General features: G+C 41.7%; 1 protein-coding gene across 6 annotated transcripts in view; it reads left to right on the top strand.

Moving 5' to 3' along the window:
• LOC111143939 (transmembrane and coiled-coil domain family 1) overlaps positions 1-12,106 on the top strand; it is a 253,758-nt gene extending 241,652 nt beyond the window's left edge. For all 6 annotated transcript variants that reach the window (XM_022497969.1, XM_022497970.1, XM_022497968.1 and 3 more), the window contains 2 exons: positions 8,401-8,536; positions 10,915-12,106. In XM_022497969.1, the coding sequence (XP_022353677.1) occupies positions 8,401-8,536; positions 10,915-11,229 (451 nt within the window). In that variant the 3' untranslated portion in view covers positions 11,230-12,106. The remainder of the gene's footprint in view (positions 1-8,400; positions 8,537-10,914) is intronic.
• The last annotated feature ends 7,194 nt before the right edge of the window (positions 12,107-19,300 follow it).

The following is a 19,300-nucleotide window of genomic DNA, read 5'->3' as shown; positions in this document are numbered from 1 at the left end:
CAATAGTATATTTTCTCATTTGGGAAGATTCTCAGCTTGAGGAAATCTTGCTGTTAATTTCTCATGTAACCATGAGTAAATTATTCAATCTCTGAAGGATTTCATTTTCCACAGGAGCATAGTGAGGATTAGCAGTTTCTATTCAGCTCTCTCCAGAGACTTGCAAAGATCAGATGAAATTTATTTGAGATACTTTCCCTCTCACACATACAAAACACATACCATGAAAGGAAGGTAGGTAGGATAGTTTCATCAGTTTAAAGGAAAGTTTGGAACAGGCCAGTGAATGGGCTTAGTTATATAGCAAACTTGAGTCAGGGAAATAGCAGGAACCCGTTTGTATGTGCTGGCCCTCCTGATGAGCAAGTAAGAAAAGAGGCTTGTGCCTCTCTTGTCCTTTTTGAGAAGGACAGAATATGTACCCAGAAAACCCATTTGTGAGATGTCAGGAAAAAGTATACTGGAACAGTGAAGATTTTAGAAAATGTAAAATTGAGGATGTAGTGCTAGATGAAGAAGTGGAGGATTAGAGGGGGGAAAAAGTCAGAAGGAGGAAGCCTTGAATGTTGGAGCCACACAGCACTTGAGGTCAACAAGCAGTCCTTTTGAACTTTCTCACTAGGGATTGTTGGAGGGACCTGGGAAGATCGTAAAAGACAAAAATGAAACCAAATGTATACCCGTGATGAATCTTTCCCACTGAGCTCCATTTCTGTGCCGGGCATTTGACGTCTAACTTCTGTTGAACTTCACAGTTGCCCTTTGGAGTAGGTAGATTGCCCCTTCACAGGATCACCCACACTGGTGGGTTGCACAGCCAGGGTCTGAAACCAAAACCCAGACTGAGCAGATTATCAGCTGGTAAAAATTGCATAAAAACAGAGGCGTCTGGGTGGCTAAGTGGGTTAAGTTATCTGTCTGCCTTTGGCTCAGGTCATGATCTCCGTCCTGGGATCCAGCCCTGCAGCCATTGTCTTGGGCTCCCTGCTCAGCAGGGAGTCTGCTTCTCTGCCCTCCGCTCCCCGCCCTGCCCGTTCCTATGTGTGTGTGCTCTCAAATTAAAAAAAAAAAAATCTTTTTTTTTTTTTTTAAAGATTTTATTTATTTATTTGACAGACAGAGATCACAAGTAGGCAGAGAGGCAGGCAGAGAGAGAGAGGGAAGCAAGCTCCCTGCTGAGCAGAGAGCCCAACGCGGGACTCGATCCCAGGACCCTGAGATCATGACCTGAGCCGAAGGCAGTGGCTTAACCCACTGAGCCACCCAGGCGCCCCAAAAAAAAAATCTTTTAAAGAAAAAGAAAAAAAAATTTTTTTAAGATTTTATTTATTTATTTGATAGAGAGAGAGATCACAAGTAGACAGAGCAGCAAGCAGAAGGAAAGGAGGAAGGGGGCTCCCCGCCATGCAGAGAGGCCGATGCAGGGCTCGATCCCAGGACCCTGAGATCATGACCCAAGCCAAAGGCAGAGGCTTAACCCACTAAGCCACCCAGGTGCCCCAAGAAAAATATTTATAAAGAAAAACCAAATCCAGTGTGAAAATAGTTTCCAGAACCTTTGTCATGTTAGTGACCATTTTATGATAAACATTGGCTTATAATAAGGTTCAAGAATGTTGGGAACAAGTGCTGAGGACTTTTGTAAGTACTCTGTGATTCATATACAGTTTTACATACTTACATATAGTGTTGCATAACTACAGAATTTCCCTCTTTACAAACAGATAAAAATCTGAGGGACAGCCTAAAGTGTTATTAATAAATCCTCTTAGGTATTCACAAGTGAAAGTATCCAAAACATTTTTTATCACAACCCAAAGCCATGAAATAGCCCAAAAAGGAACCTGAAAGAGATACATGTAGGAGGGAACTCCATAAAATACCGTCAAGCAAAATTTGCAGATGGCACAGGGAAATCCAGTTGATGAAAGAAACTCAATGTGAAATGGACCAAACAAGCGAGAGATTATACTGCCAGAAGACAAAGCAATAATACCTTCAGAGTGCCAGGGAAGAATAACTGTGACCTCAGAATGCTGGGTCCACCTAATTTATCATTCAAGAGATAATTTATCACCAAAGAGAGTGAAATTGAGAACTTTCAGACATATGTAAACAAAAATTACCACTCATGGAAACCTTTGCTGAAGGAAATACTAAAGGATATACTTCAAGAAGGGGGGAAAAAACTCGAACAACGGGTGAAAGAAGTCAGTAATGCACGTTCTAATTAAATAGGGACTTAAAATTATATATACTAAAAAAAAATCTGAATGTCTTACACCAATTTGGATCTAAAATTTAGAAAAGAACGTGGGGTTCAAGGATAGCATTTCAACAGCATATTAAGAGTGTTGGGGCCCCTGGCTGGCTCAGTAGAGCAAGTGGCTCTTCACCTCAGAGTAAAGTTCGAGCCCCATGTTGGGTATAGCGTTTAGTCAAAATTAAAATCTTTTAAAAAAGAAAAAAGAGTGTTAAAACTTTGGGGGAAGAAACATATTTTGTACCTTAATCTGCCTGGCACTTGGCATCTTTCTGCTCACTTTATTCCTGTCCCTTTCAGTCAGTAGGTACTCACAGAAACATTAGAAAAATAAAACACAAATGTGAATGCAGTTTTTCTTTTCAACTAGATGTGTAGCTATGGGACTCCTAAACACAGATAAAATGACAGAATAGGCTAACTTAAACCTTGGTACCCCAACATGGACATGCTACTGCTGATAGTTTGGTGGAGAGGTGGGGCAGAAAGGTCTTCTCACCCAATCTTTTATAATGCACACCAAAGTATATGTCACCCTCGCCCAGGCTTGGGGCTGGAATATTCTCTCGTAGCAACCTGTGAGCTCTGGCCTGGCCTTGCCCTCTCTGGGCCTCTGTGTCTTCACCCAGGATGAAGACAATAGAAGACAGGCTTATCTTTACAAATATGTGCACAGAGAGGGTGCTGAAAGAAACCACCATCAGCAGACTAAGTTCAAAATGACACTGACAGATGCAAGCGCAGTTAAGACTTTACCAGGGATTTGTCCTATAGAATTACATGGGGAAACTACTTCCTGTTGCTGAATGCAGGTAGCAGAGGTAATGCAGGCAAGGGAGTAGCTTGTTTTTGTGGCACCAAAGACTGTGGGGTGAGAATTACAAATAGCTAGGTTTTAGTTCAGTTTTAAAAAGAACTTCTCTAATAGTGAAAAACACTGCCTTAAGAAAAATGAAACTTTGCTGCTGGAGGTATTCAATGCTTGTCAGGGATGTCATAGAAATAATTCCTCGGTTGAAAGAGATGTAACTAGATTTCTAAGATCTTTTCTAACCTCCAGAGTTTAAGATTCCTTCTTTTAAGGGAGCCTATGTTATCTTTCAAACAATACTTCAAATGTTTGTGGTATACTTCTCTTCACAACATACTGATTTTAACAGCTCTAGATGTGTAGGGAGGTGTATGATAGTGATAATCTTTGAGACCTGTAAAATCGAGTGTGGGATATTTGGATTTATTGTATAGTTAGCACAATGATGTGGACTGCAATGAGCCTAAAATGAGATTAAGGCCATAAATTAGTCACCACAGGAAATATTTGGCTGGCTAAAAAGTTTTTCAAATTGCCCATGAATTCCTTTCAGGGAGCATGTTTTCAAGTGATGCCTTCTTTAATAAGTAGAAACATTTTCAAAAAGGCCTTTATGTGGGATTCCTGGATGGCTCAGTCTGTTGGGTGTCTGTCTTCTGCTTGGGTCATGATCCCAGGGTTCTGGGATCAAGTCCTGGGTCCAGTTCCTTGCTCAGCAGGGAGTCTGCTTCTCCCTCTGCCTGCCACTCCCCCTGCTTTTTCTCTCTCTCTTTCTGACAAATAAATAAGTAAAATGGAAAGAAAGAGAGAGGAAGGAAGGAAGGAAGGAAAAGGCCATTATGTTTGGGTACATTGTGAAGATGGAAAGGAGAAAAAACTGACATTTTTTAACAATACTTTTGTGTTGACATGAGTATAAAAGATTAAGATGATTACCCTCATTTTATAGATGAAGGAACTGCTTGGAAAAGCAAGCTAACTTAACTAACAGTTTAAGAGAGGCAGACCTAGGACTCAAACCCAAGTTTTCCTGGCTATAATCATTTTTCCCCATTGTTTATTATAAACCTCAAATATGCTGCAAAGTTGAGAACAGTTATACAGTGAGCACTCATACCACCCACTTCTTAGATTCTACATTCTGCTGTGTTTTCTCACATATCTTCCCATCTATCCATCCTTCCTCTCATTTTTTAAAGAGATTTATTTATTTATTAGAGAGAGAGTGGGGGAAGGGGCAGAGGGAGAGGGAGAGAATCTCAAGCAGACTCTGCATTGAGCACAGAGGCCAACATGGGCTCCGTCTCCCGACCCTGAGACCATGACCTGAGCCAAAATCAAGTTGGACACCTAACTGACTGAGCCACACAGGTGCCACCTTCCTCTCATTTTTTTAATGCATTTCAAAGTAAATTGCAGACATCCATAATCTTTTTTAACAGCTTCATTGAGATATGATTTATATACCATAGAATTCACCCATTCAAAGTATACAGATCAGGGGTGCCTGGGTGGCTCAATTAGTTAGGTGTCTGCCTTTGACTCAGGTCATGATCCCAGGGTTCTGGGATCCAGCCCCATGTGGGGCTCCCTGCTCAGTGAGGAGTCTGTTTCTACCTCTGCCCCTCCCCCTGCTCATTCTCTCTGTCTCTGTCTCAAATAAAATCTTAAAAACAACGAGAAAGTATACATATCAGTGATTTTTAGTGTATTTACAGATATATACAGCTATCACCATAATCAGTTTTAGGGCATCTTTATTGCCCTCCAATCTTCCCATTACACCCAGATCTTGGCAATCATTAATCCTTATTTCTATAGATTTACCTATTTGGGACATTTCATATACATGGCATCATGCAGTTTGTGGTCCTTTCTGACCAGTGTCTTTCACTTAGAATAATGTATTCAAGATGTATACATCTATCTTGTAGCATGTGTCATTATTTCATTTCTTTTCATTTCCAAATAATATTCCATTGTACGGTTGCCCCACAATTTATTTATCCACTCATCAGTTGATGGACATTTACTTGTTTCCACTTTTTGGCCATCAAGAATAATGTTGTTGTGAATGTTTGTGTACACCTTTTTGTGTGGAAATACATTTTAATTTCTCTTCAGTATTCCACTGGAGTGGAATTTCTGGGTGATACAGTGATTTTATATTTAACTTTTGGAGGAACTGCCAAACTGTTTTCCAAAGCTTGAGACACCATTTATATTCCTACCAGCTGTATGAGAGTTCAAATTTATCCACATCCTCCCCAACACTTTTTATTATCCTCTTTTTGATTCTAGGTATGTAGAGTTACTACATTCCTCCTCCCGTTGACTCCACCTTGACATCAGGCTCCAAACAATCATGTCACTGTAGCTTGGTCCTGCTCCCTGTGTGGCTATGTAATTTGGATCAACTATATACATGACTCAGATTTCTTACTTACAAAAGGGAATTTAGCTCACCTGGGCTTCTTCAGTAGTTTCAAAGTGGCATCACAGTGCAGAGGTTAAAAACTTGGGTTTAAAGTCAACCATACATGGATTTGAATCTTTGCTCCCTACTTTATTTCTGTTGCCCTTAGACAAGTCACTTTACGTCTCTGACCTTCAGTTTCCTTATCTGTAAAGTGAAGATAATACCTACTACCCTCTTGGAGTTTTAAATATGAATTTCGATTGGGGCGCCTGAGTGGTACAGTCAGCTGTCTCTTGGTTTTGGCTCAGGTCATGATCTCAGGGTCCTGGGATCAAGCCTGCTTCGGGCTCCACACTCAGCACAGACCCTGCTTGAGTTTCTCTCTGCCTCTCCCCCCACCAAAAAAATAAATAAACTTTTAAAAAATTAATTTGGATATATAGTATACACTAAATAAATGGCAGCAGCTGCTGTTACTTTTCTGTTTTAATGGTATGCGTGAGCCATGTTTATATCATATATTCTCCAACATTCCTGAAAGACTATACAATTATGGAACACATGCGAAAATGTCACATGGGTCTGTTCTCATCAGCAGACTGATTGCTCCCCTCCCTGCCACCCAGCATCAATCCTTAGCTTAGGAGGGTTATTTGCTTCTAGGTCCCGCTCTTCCCTTAAATCTCAAGGGATTGAGACTTTGGAACACTCCTTTTATAAAGCCTCTGTCCCATCTCTGATAAGGAGAAAGAATGATGAAGTCGTCAAACCCTAAAAGTGAGCTTATTTAAATAAAATAGGACGAACCTGAAAAGGCAGTAGTATGTCAACGTATCCTTATGGCAGTTGGTAGACTTAAAATTTGATAGAAAATCAGTTCTAGAGGTGGTGCCTGTTTCTGAGCACTTGCCCTAGGCAGCAGATGAAGTGAAAAGACAGTCACAGAGAATACGGGCCCGAGTTACAGGTAACAGGTGGAAACACTCTCTGATCTGTTCCGTCACTTCAGTAACAGAATTTCAGTGCGAGAGAAAACAATACAGATGCCTATTAAGGATAAAGGAGAACTCAGTAGGATTCAGTAATATAGTGAAAAGGGTCAGACTGTGCCTTTTAAATAAAAATACTTGATTCTTAGAGAAAGAATGGAGTGTAGGATATAATTATTATATAATTATTGGGAGGGACAATATCAGTGATGCTGCAGTATAAGAATTACCTTAAACAGAAAACTGTGTGTTCCTTAAAAGTTGGTGTGCTATATAAGAGATTAAAAACAAGGAAAGGGAGGGTAGTTTTAAATGTCGTCTTTATTTATTTATTTATTTATTTTTTTAATACAGAGTCTCTTGAGGCTTCTGTGCTAGCGTTGGGTGTGTGTTTGCCCCAGTAGTGTTCAGTAGTAGTGTATTCTCCTATTGACCTGAGCTCTCTGTCTGACTGAGAGATTTACATTTTATTCACCACAAACCAGAGATGTGTTATTGTTCCCTTTCCAGCCTGTTTTAATGTATAGTGTTCAACTATCCTCCTACCTATGTATCTCTTTGTCTGGTTCATGGAATTCCCACATACAGCCTACCCCAGTCTGTCCTCTTCTCCTCTACATAACCCATATTCCTAAAATGCTGTGTTCCTCATGTCATCCCTCCCCCATCAGCAATCTGCTTTGGGCCCATTTACTATCTGTTCCAGAAACCCAACTCCCATACCTACCTCTTAAGGCCAGATTTCCATTTTTATCTCCTATCCTTTACCCATGTTTTTTTTCTACCTAAAATCTCTGATCTTGTCCTTAAAATTTGTTTCAACCCTACTGGTCCTTAGGTACCCAGCCCAGGTTCTACCTTTAAGTAGATAACCTTCTCATAGGTAGCCCTAAGTGCTAGAGATACAAGTTGAATTAAATGACCTGCTCCCAAGGAACTTTATCTCCCTCCATTCTTCCTGTTTTTTTTTCTCAGTTATAGCCACACTGGCCTATTTTGTGTCCCTCAGACCTGCCACGCTAGTTCTCATCTTGAGAACTTGATACTTGGTATTCCTTCTGCTTTAAGATACTCCTCCCCCCACATCTTCATAAGTCCATTCGTATCATCATTCAAGTTTCATCTGTCATCGTTGGAGAGCACTGAACAGGGAAGAGTTCTTCTGACTATTCCAGCTTAACCAACCACCAGGCACTCTGTCATATATATACCCCTATTGATCTTCATTTTACTTATCCATACCTGCAGTTGTCTTGGTTTTTCTGCCCCCCGCCCTCAACACACGTACATCTTAGCATGTAAACTGCTGAGGGCAGGCATTCTGTGTTGCTTACCACACTGTATTCCCAGTACTTTGAACATACCTGGTACACAGCAGACTCTCAGTAAATATTTGTTGACTGAGATGTCCTACCAGACACTGTGCTTGGCCATGGGGATGAAGGTCTCTGAACCGTGAACATCCAGGTGAGTGACCTGTCCAGTATCAGGATAAGCTACTGGTGACGCTAGAAGGTCAGTTTTCATTTATATGCTGTTTATCTTGTGATGAAACCTGCTTAATTGTATTCTAGTTTTTGCCTCTCCCCTTTGTTTCTCAGAACGGAGTAAGAACTCCCTCATTTATTATAAGTATGCTCCAAGCTAACCAGGGCTGCTGGCATTGCTGCAAATACTGTGTGTTGAGAAGATTGTGGAAGAACCATGTTGCTGCTATGATATGGCCTTGTAACAAGCTGTCCATTCCAGGGACTAAGAGCTGTCCCCACTAGCATGCCCTTTTATCCCAGGCCACTGACTTAATTTCTTTGTGCTTTTGTTTTCTTCCTTTGCAGAATGGGTTTTGGGGATTATATGTGAATAATACCAGGAAAAATATAGAATGCATAAAATTCTAACTGTCCCCCCACCTTCTTAGATGTGAACGATTAGAAGAACAACTAAATGACCTAACGGAACTCCATCAGAATGAAATCTTAAACTTGAAGCAGGAGTTGGCCAGCATGGAAGAGAAAATTGCATATCAGTCCTATGAACGGGCCCGGGACATCCAGGTTAGCATGAAGACTAACAACAAGTAGAATGGTGGTTGGCAGGGACCGGGGGTTGAAGGGAATGAGGGGTTCTTGTTTAATGACTATAGAGTTTCAGTTTTACAAGATGGAAAGAGCTATGGAGTTGGGTGGTAGTGACGGCTGCACAACATTCTGAATGGATTTAATACCACTGAGCTGTACACTTTAAAAAGGTTAATTAAGGTGGTAGGTTTTATGTTATGTGTCTTTTACCACAATAAAAAAGAAGAAGAAAAAGGAATAAAATACTGATGCATGCTATAACATGGATGAATCTGGGAAACACACTCAGTGAAAAAAAGCCAGTCACAAAAGACCACATATTATGTGATTCCATTTACATGAAATGTCCAGAACAGGCAAATCTATGGAGACAGAAAGTAGCTGAGCAGTTGCCAGGGGCTGCAGGAAGGGGAAATAGGGAGTAATAGCTAAGGGATAGGGGATTTCTTTTTGGGGTGATGAAAGTGTTCTAGAATTTGATGATAGTGATGGTTGTACACCATTATGAATTTACTAAATCCCACTGAATTGTGCACTCTAAAATGGTTAAAATTTAATGTTAGGCATATTTTACCATAATAATGAAAAGTTTGGGAAAAAAGATGAGGACTGTAGACTATCAAGAGAAGGCTATACCAACTGTAATACACCTACCCTTCAAATGATGTGCATTTCTTGAAAGGCTGTACCATGTAGGGGTGGTATGCTTGCTTGTGTTCCTAGGAAATGTTCTGAGGATCACAGCTCTCAGTATATAGACCACCTGCATTATTACATCTGTTGGTTACCACTTCAGGAGCTGCTCTGACAAGACTCAGGGCCATCTTGTCTGTCTTCTACTATAGCAAAGGAGGCATTTATCCTAGTTGCCAAATTCAAACCTTTTACAGGCACATTGCCAGGCCATTTGCGAAAATAACACATGAGGCAGTTATGTTTAAGGCTCTCTAGTTAATGCTATGAGGAAATAGAATATGTAACTTTTTTCTTACTCCAGTTGGGAGGTATTTCTAAGGGAACAGTTGCTGGTTTCACAAAGAAGTATATTGAAATAAGCTAGTCTTAGAGAAGGGAAGTGGTCCAGGAGTCTTGTATTACAGCCTAAAAGAATTAAGGGAATGTCTGGATCATTTGCCCAGCTGCCATCTTCTCCAGACTCCGGAATTCTGTTTATGTTTTAGTTTTTTTCCCGTGATCATCCTGAGCTGGGTAGCATTCACTGTCCATTCATTAGCTTGTTTCAGTCTGAAGTTGCCTCACCTTCATCTCAAATCACAGGAAACCAGAATGCATTGAAACCAAGACCAGAAAAACCTAGGGCTTCCACCACTGCTGGACTTCGGAGCATACTTGACCATAGCTAAGGAATAGGTTCTGTCCTCTGAATGTTGAGGGTAAATTTCATATAAACTCACAGCTTGAAGGGAGCATATCGCTTATAATGTTTGGTCTAGTGTTTGGGCATAGTGTCCTCCTTACAAAGATCAACCTTAAAAGCGGCAGTAGGGGGGGTATACTTTTCTTATGAAGACAGATCAGAGAGCCCTTTACACTGATGTCTGTGATTTACTTGACTTGGAAAACAGCAGGTAGTGCATGCAGGGATGTCCAGAGGATGTTCACCATGTCATTGTTACGGTGAAAAAGTTGAAAGTAACCTAAATCTCTCCAGCAGGGACCTGGCTGAATAAACTGTGGCATATCTATCTGTACTACAAAATGCTACATAGCAATTAAAAAGAATGAGGTAAATCTCTACACATTGACTTGGAAAGGATCGGCAGGACCCGCTGTTGAGTGAAAAAAAAAAAGACTTACGCATTAGTTCCTATAGTATGATACTATTTATATTAAGATAGGAAGTTAAAAATAATTCCATACATTTCCCTAGGCTTAAATATGTATGTATTTAAACATAGGTGAAAGAATGAACACATGTCAAAGTGACAGTATTACTTCAAGGCCAAGACCTGGATTTAAGGAAAATATCAAGAGACTATATATCCTCCTTGAAATGTTGAGCAAGTACTCTTGTCCTGTGCAATTAAATTAGTAATTTTTAAATGGAAAAAAAATCATATACTTGAGGTCTTGTTATTAAAATGTTCAAGACCAATTCCAAATGTGGCTGCTACTTCCTGTGAGCCTTCCCATGAGGAATGCCATGGAGGGCAGTTTAGGTGAATAATAATTGCTGGAATAATGACTTACACATTGAGCCTTTCGTATTCAAGACTCTCACATATTTAAAATCATTGGCATAGCTCAAGATGCGTCTGGCTTGCCCAAAGTACATATCATCTATTCAGAGTAGTGTAAGCAGAGGCTTAACTATTCCCTGTTCTGGCCCACAGGAGGCCCTGGAGGCGTGCCAGACCCGCATCTCCAAGATGGAGCTGCAGCAGCAGCAGCAGCAGGTGGTACAGCTGGAAGGGCTGGAGAATGCGACTGCCCGGAACCTTCTGGGCAAACTCATCAACATCCTTCTGGCAGTCATGGCGGTCCTTTTGGTCTTTGTCTCCACGGTAGCCAACTGCGTGGTTCCTCTCATGAAAACTCGCAACAGGACGTTCAGCACTTTATTCCTTGTGGTTTTCATTGCCTTTCTCTGGAAGCACTGGGATGCCCTCTTCAGCTATGTGGAACGGTTCTTCTCCTCCCCCAGATGATGCTGGCACAAGAAGGCAGTGCTCCCCTACCCTCTGGCGAGTGCATGCAGCGAAGAATTAGACAGCAACTTACCTACTCTGAAGTTTTCTACAACAACAAAAGAGTTGAGTGAATCTGTTTACATTTAGAATAATGTTTTTTTCTTCAAGAGACGCAATTGCAATAGTATTTTTTAGATTTTATCCAAGAAGTTTTTTGGGCAAAAATCTTGGATCATTTTTATGTAGCATGATTTTCCTTGGGATGCAAATCTTAAACAGTCCTTTACTATGAACCAACAATCTGGAGCACACTGAAGGGCATTCTAAATTGTGGCTTGAAGGACTGCACTAAAACCCACTAAAAAGATGCAAAAACCTGATTAGGGGAAACCAGTTAAACCTAACACCCTGCCTCGTCTGGGCTCACCACCTCTCCCCCTCCCAGACTAACTTTACTGTGAAATCCTGCCACATTCCATGTCTGAATTTTTGGATTCAGGGTGGATTGTCCTTGTCCGTGGAAGAACACATGGATGTCTCCCTGGCTTTCTCACCCAAGTTGGCCACTCATGCTAACCCCGGAAGTATGATCACTTTTGAACCTGGTCCCTTAACCTTTGCTAGGATACAAAAGTGAGAGCATCATGCCCCCAAAGGATCACTGCAAAGCCCTACTACAGTATTTTGAAGTAGCCCTCTAAATACTTAATTTGAAGCAAAATCCCTTGGCCGCACTTTTAAGGTTTTTTTAAATATGTGTATAGTCACCAACTTAAAAAAACAAAAAATCCGAACAGCATACTTGAAGAATGTAATACTCAAACTCTCAGTGCTTCCTTATGGTTTCTAATAGGATTTTTTATTATTGTTGTTATTATTATTATTGGGTTTTTTTGGAAAGGGTTGGGAGGGTCTTTTATTTTTCCTTTGAAATAAAGAAGTGATGTTTTTAAATGAAGAAATGTGTGGATATTTAAGTGTGCTGCTCCCTCTTGTCTTGAAACAGTTTGAGTAAGGGAAGACTTGCTATAAATGCTTTCCTCTGAAGCCCTTGTTTTGAGATGCAGCTTAGACTTCCTCCTCTGGCTGCTGCTGCTCTTTGGTGTCCTGCCACCCCCACCCACCACTTCATGGGCTTGGTTTGGTTGGAGAGGAAAGGGGTGTGCAGGGAGAGGAGGAGGCGGTTTCCACAAACCAGCATGATAGGATAGAGATTTTTTTTGCCCCAAGAAAATGTTCACCCAGTGACTTTGGACTGGGATCGATTGTCTTGAGGAAGAATTGAGACGATATTATGAGAGTCATACATAATTCCTTGTGTTTCCTTAATTTATTTTTAACACCCCCTGATTACTGAAACCAAAGTGATGTGGAATCTTCTGTCTGCATTTTGGCCCCAGCATCCTTAATTTCAAAGCTTTATTCTGTCTGCCTGAGAGAATCAACCGAAGGTGATTCTCCCAAAAAAACAGAAAAGGATCTGTCAGGTTAGAAGGACCCAAGTTTGGGGTGTAAAGTGTTATCCAATTCCTATTCATCTAGACTGACTTACTACCATACCTATGCTCAGTGGACTTGTATAGACAGTTTAGAAAAAAAAGACTGAGCCTTCTTCCCCATGCTGTAACCAGTTCTACCAGGATGGAACTGGGCTTTTAGAGCATATCTAGAAAGCTTGGTTAATCTTTTCATATTCATAGTATTGAATCCCAAATGCTGTTCCCTCTTGGCCTCAGTTCTGTGCAACCAAGTGATGAACAAGGGGCACATAATAGCCCTGAAGAGAATAGCAAAGCATGCTTTGCCTATTCTTCCCACACCAGGAAATTCTTTTGGAATTAGATTAGCATTGCCTTCTCTGTCTGAGGGGATGGTTTACATGACAGCTCCAGCCTCCTGTGGCTTTGGCAGGCTGGCCTTCTCAGAGTCAGCATGTTGTTTCCATAATCATTTTGATATTTTAACTCAGGTACCCCCAATCTTCACTCCATCCCCAGATGATTGTAGTACAACCTGTTAGCTCTGTTGACCTCTCAAAATTAGTGCCCAGAGCAGGGACCACAGGGATGATTTTTCTATTAAAAAATAATTGGAACCAATTCATGTTCAGGCCAAAAACAAATTGTTCCCATGCCTATGTATTTTAAATGTTAACTTTGCCTAAAAATACTGCAGTGACTTTAGGCAGGAGTGCCAAAGGACACCATGACCTTGTCAAACTAGCATAGTTTCTCCTAACCTTCTGCTCTAGCTTAATCACTCGAGTACGGAAGAGAGCCCCACAAAGTCATCAAACAGAGACTATGGCCACCATCCTCTAGTTTTTCTAAGAACCTTTGAGTCCCCTAAACCGTGTAGAGGCTACTAAGTTTTGTGGGCCCTAGAAGTCACTGTGATAGATGGATTGAAATCGTTCCTATTTGCCATGGGACAATTTCTATCAAAGGAAGGTTTTCGCCTCTGGACAGCCCCCTGAGCTCCCAGCCAAACAGGCCCGTGCTAACTGTCCACCATCCTCTCTCAAACTGTCTTAGGAAGGAGCTTCAGGCTAGGTCAGTCACAGTAATGGCTTTCTCTCTGTCTTGTCCCTTGATTCTTCACCAGGCCCAACAGTTGTCTGCATTTAATGCTATTTGTAACCATGCATCTGTTTTCATGCCTTCCCCCACTTCCCGCTGCCCACACCTGTTGCCTTTGTGTTTCTTTGCACTGTGGCTGTTCCCAAATTCTGGTCTAGTCGAAGCTCTTCTATAATCTCACTCTAATGGTTGTTTAACAATTGTTCTGTGAGTAGTAATTTCCCCTTGCTTTAATGCTTCTTCTCTTTTAAAGACTACGTGCATTCCCTTTGAAATGAAGCATTCCTGGATTACTTGTTAGTGCTGGTGCTTGAGGCTGGCTGTGGTAGCCTGGGTGACTCTTGTTCAGGTTGTAGAATAACTAACATTTTACCTTTTTTATGATTCAACTGAAGGGCACTTCTGTCTGCTCCAATTTCAATTCCTTGGTATATACTCAGTGCATCCTAGCAAGGAAGGCTTTCTACTCCACTGGCTCCCTAAGAAGAAAAAGTAGGTTAAATTTTACACTTCGTTGACTGGGGTCTCCTTTCTTCCCTGTACCCTCGCCACCCAACTGAGGTAAAAATCTGATACCAAGGAAAACACTGGGATCAAGCCTTCCTTGCTAGCCATGCCCTAATACTGAGCATATTTTTATGTGGTCTTCACTGCATTTGGTTTTGTTTCTGACTTCATATTCCTTTGAGGTACAGTCAGATGAAATGCTGAATTTCATGTAAGTTCCAGTGAGGAGCTGCCTTTCAGCATTGGGAAATATGCATCCAAAACAAAACCAAATATTATAATCGACAAATTGACACAGACAAAATTTATGGTTCCCACCCCCAAATGAAACTGGGGATTTTGAACATGGCTCTAAGAGTTAACATTTCTGTGTGTTGTGTATGCTAGGTGATACCCTCAGTAGGACTGACTACTAGACTGTAAGTGTGTTTTATCAAAGTGTGTCAGAATAAAAACTCACTTGCACGAATTGAAAAGTACAGAAATGACACTTGTGAACGCGTGAACGTTAACACTGTAGTTGATAGATCTTAAGCTGCTAATTGTTGAGAGAGAATTACATTTATTGTTTTGTCTGGTTGCTGCATATTCTCAGCAGCACTTTTACTGTACATACAAATTGAAATAAAGACCTCAGCTATTAACGAGGTGGTTGGACTCGGGTTTATTTTGCTCCTTATTTTTGCATATTCAGTTTCCATGACAAGTTTGTCAGTCTGAAAACTTTCCATTAGTTTGTACATTAGAAACTGTGTGTGTGTGTGCACGTGCGTGCAGTCAGTATCTTGAAACCATAACTGATAGCTGGGTGACTGTCACTGTCTCCCAGGATTTTATACCCGTCATTTCAGATTGTCACTTTGCCACAGTTCCTTTCAACTGGTAGGTGAGACTGCCTTTTAGTTCTTTGGAGGGAGCTTTTTAGAGGTATACCCCCACCTCAGATTCATCTCACAACCCCAAGTGGATATAATAATCCCTGCCTCCTTTTTTCTTATTGTTGAAATATAGTTGACCCACAATGTTACATTAGTTTTATGTACCCAACATAGTGATTCTACAAGTGTGTATGTTATGCTGTGCTCACAAGTGTAGCTACCAACTGTCACCGTACAATGCTGCTACAATACCATTGATTATATTCCCTAATCCCTATCCATTCTTACAAGGCTTTGTTAATAAACAAATGTGGTGGATATATAGATACACTTTGTAAAACATTTGACATCTGAAGTTCTGGATACATGTAAGGGTTTTTATGTAGCCAAGTCCCATCTATGGTTTTGTTCCAGAGGTAGTAATTTTTTTTAAAGTAATACCTGTGCCCAGTTGGGGGCTCGAACCCACAACCCTGAGATCAAGAGTCACATGCTCTACTGACTGAGCCAGCCCTAGGGGTAGTCATTTTTAATACGGTTTCTCCTTGATGATCTCTGGGAAGCCTCTGGAAATCCAGAAGCTCTCATCTTACCTTTCTTTGACAGGATATCAAGCAGGGACCTGATGACTTGTTTCTTCATAACTACAATTTGAATGTTGAGAAATTTGGGCCCACACTTCTGGCTTACTAGCTCTGCCTCCTACCCCAACTGTACTTAGAGATATCATTCCCACCTTGATCCTACCTAGTGGGTGTTGTGAAAATAAAAAGAGCCTCTGTGAAAGCTTTTTTTGTTTTAAAGATTTTATGTATTTATTTGACAGAGATTACAAGTAGGCAGAGAGAGAGGGAGGGGAAGCAGGCTCCCTGCCGAGCAGAGAGCCCGATGCGGGGCTCCATCCCAGGACCTTGGGATCATGACCTGAGCCAAAGGCGGAGGCCCAACCCACTGAGCCACCCAGGTGCCCCCTGTGAAAGTTTTTTAAATCATAGTAAGAATGCCCTAAATTTCTTGAAATGTGGACCAGGCTGCTAGGTACAGATGTGCAGGTTGTACATTGCCCGACGCTATAGTAGGCTACACTGTGAACAATATATCCAAGTGTTATGCAGTGCCTAATGGTACAAAGAGCAGGCCTGATTCTAATAATTATATAAAATATAATAATCTCAAAGCCTGCTTTATTTTCATTCATTAAGAACTTGAGAGAATGGAAGACTGGTAACAGATCTGAGAAGCTGTTGTGAAAACAGACTGGGGAGACACGTGAGGGTATGGCTAACCAGAAAATGTATGTCTCATCTAAAGGATTCAAGTGTATTGGTTTTAAATGCTGGGCAATTCTAAACCTAGCCAGCTTGTGACCTCAAGTCTAGGTAGTGAAGAGTAGCTAACATTTATTGAGTACTTCTTGAATGCCAGGCATAATGCTTAGTACTTGGCATGCAGTTCTCACTTCTCCTCACAGTCTCACACAGGCAGTGTCCTCATTGTCTAGGTAAGGAAACAACCCAGGGTTCAGTGGCTTTCCCAAAACTCTACTGTTAGGAAATGGTAATGGTAATGTAATGGTAATTGAACGTGTAATGGTAAATGGTAAATGAACGTGTTGGAAAGCAGGTCTGTGCAACATAGATAACAAAAGACGAGTGTCTACAATGTGTGAGTATAAGTTAATATTTACCAAGAAGAAAACAACTCAGAAAAGTAGGGAAAGGTTATGAAGAAGTAGTTCACAGAAAAAGAAATGAATGGTCAATAAGCATTCAGAAGAAAATGTTCAGCCCCATGTGTAAATCAGTACAGTAAATGAAAAAAAGCCAGTTGTAGAATAGTAAGTATACTGTCTCCTATTCATGCAAAAATATTCTTGTTTGTGTAAATGTATGTAAGTCTCTAGAAATGAAACTGCACATTGAGTTGTCCCCAGATAGTCATTCCAGGGTGTGGGGGCCTTCACGCTTGCCGCCTATAAAGTACGAATCTCTAATGCAAAATGCATTTGTCTGTTTTTTAATTAAAGATATTGAAACTTTTTAAAAAGAAAATGATAGGTCCATTGTGGAGAAATGAAAAGAGTTGGTAATATTTCTAATACCAGATTATAATAGACCATTTTCTTCTTTAGGATTGCCGTAGAAGGGGCTCTAGACCCAAATAAAGCCCATCTACTGGACTTTCTGGAAGCCTGGGTTTCCAGGCTTGGTGGTCAAAAGGCTGTTTTGCTGCCAGAGGGGACGTGTGGAGAGGTGTAACCGTAGTAAGCATGTTCAGCCTGTTCAGCTCAGCCCCACACTCATCCAGCAGCATTTGAGAGCCACTGTGGGCAGGACTGGGCTATGGAGATGGCTAAGAGAAAAGGAACTGGGTAGAATGAAATACATGTTGTAATAGAGTCAGAGGCCATGTGTGGGAGTGGAGAGGAGGAGGCACTTCTGACAGGGCAGTTGGAAAAGGCTCAGTGGAGGAGGCAGCAGTATCTGGGATGGCAGAGGACAAGTATGGGATGAGTGGAGGTGAGAGAGGAGGGTGTTGCAAGTTGAAGAAACAGTATTAAAGTGTGGAGGTGAGAAAGCCGGAGGAGAGTGGCTCCAGCCACGGATGTGAGCTGCGAGTGACTGGCAGGCTGCCTAGAGCGATGTGTGAATCAGCAACAAAGTTAAAAATGATGGGGTTGGGGGGTATGGGGGGGAGGGTAGGTTGTAAGAAATCTAGAATGCTATGCTGAAGTTTCATCAAAGTTCTTGAGCGGTGTAGTCACCCAGCCTTGTATTTAAAAATAATTGTCATAATTTCAAAAGAAACCAGTAGCCTCCTTTTCATGAGATCCAAGTCAGTCGGGTGATGGAGAAATGCTGCCCAAGGTATGTGGTCTTTTGTCTTTTGATCCTATAATAGGAGGAGCTTCAAATTGTTATTTGATGTATGAGAACTGCAGGTATAGGAAGCTCAGACCTCAATTCTTTTTTTTTTTTTAAGATTTTATTTATTTATTTTGAGAGAGAGAGAGTGAGAGAGAGCATGAGAGGGTAGAAGGTCAGAGGGAGAAGCAGATTCCCCATGGAGCTGGGAGCCCGATGTGGGACTCGATTCCGGGACTCTGGGATCATGACCTGAGCTGAAGGTAGTTGCTTAACCAACAGAGCCACCCAGGCACTCTCAGACCCAATTCTTATCTAAAACAAACAAACAAACATGGGGTGCCTGGGTGGCTCAGTCTGTTAAGCGTCTGCCTTCAGCTCAGGTCATGATCCCAGGGTCCTGGAATTGAGCCCTGCATCCAGCTCCCTGCTGGGCGGGAAGCCTGCTTCTCCCTCTCCCACTCCCCCTGCTTGTGTTCCCTCTCTTGCTGTGTCTCTCTGTGTCAAATAAATAAAATCTTAAAAAAAAAAAAAAACAAACCTTTATTACTTTTGGCATTAGAATCCTTCAGATGTAGAGCAAGAGTACTTGACAAAATCTAGTGTTCTGGGTGCCTGGGTGGCTCAGTCGCTAAGCATCTGCCTTTGGCTGGGATCATGATCCCTGGTTCTGGGATCGAGCCCCACATCAAGCTCTCTGCTCGGCAGGAAGCCCGTTTCTCCCTTTTCCACTCCCCCTGCTGTATTTTCTCTCTTGCTGTGTCTCTCCGTCAATTAAATACATAAATAAAATCTTTTTTTAAGATTTTATTTATTTATTTGACAGAGAGAGAGAGAGAGAGAGATCACAAGTAGCCAGAGAAGCAGGCAGAGAGAGAGAGAGGGAAGCAGGTTCCCTGCTGAGCCGGGAGCCCGATGCAGGGCCCTATCCCAGGACCCTGGGATCATGACCTGAGCTGAAGGCAGAGGCTTTAACCCACTGAGCCACCCAGGCGCCCCAAATAAATAAAATCTTAAACGAATATCTAGTCTTCTGCCTTGATGAACTTCAGTTTAAGCTGTCCAATCAGATTTTCCTTTAGAAGACTTCATTTCAGGGACCCCTGCGTGGCTCAGTCAGTTAAGCCTCTGCCTTCGGCTCAGGTCATGATCCTAGGCTCCTGGGATCTAGTCCCACATTAGGCTCCTTGCTAAGCCGGGAGCCTGCTTCTCCTTCTGCCTGCCGCTCCACCTATTCAGGCTCTCTCTCCCTCCCCTCCCC

Source organism: Enhydra lutris, unplaced genomic scaffold (assembly GCF_002288905.1).
Source record: "Enhydra lutris kenyoni isolate GAN:26980312 unplaced genomic scaffold, ASM228890v2 scaffoldscaffold10, whole genome shotgun sequence".
Taxonomy (NCBI): Eukaryota; Metazoa; Chordata; class Mammalia; order Carnivora; family Mustelidae; genus Enhydra; species Enhydra lutris.
This window is presented reverse-complemented; position numbering and strand designations above follow the sequence as displayed.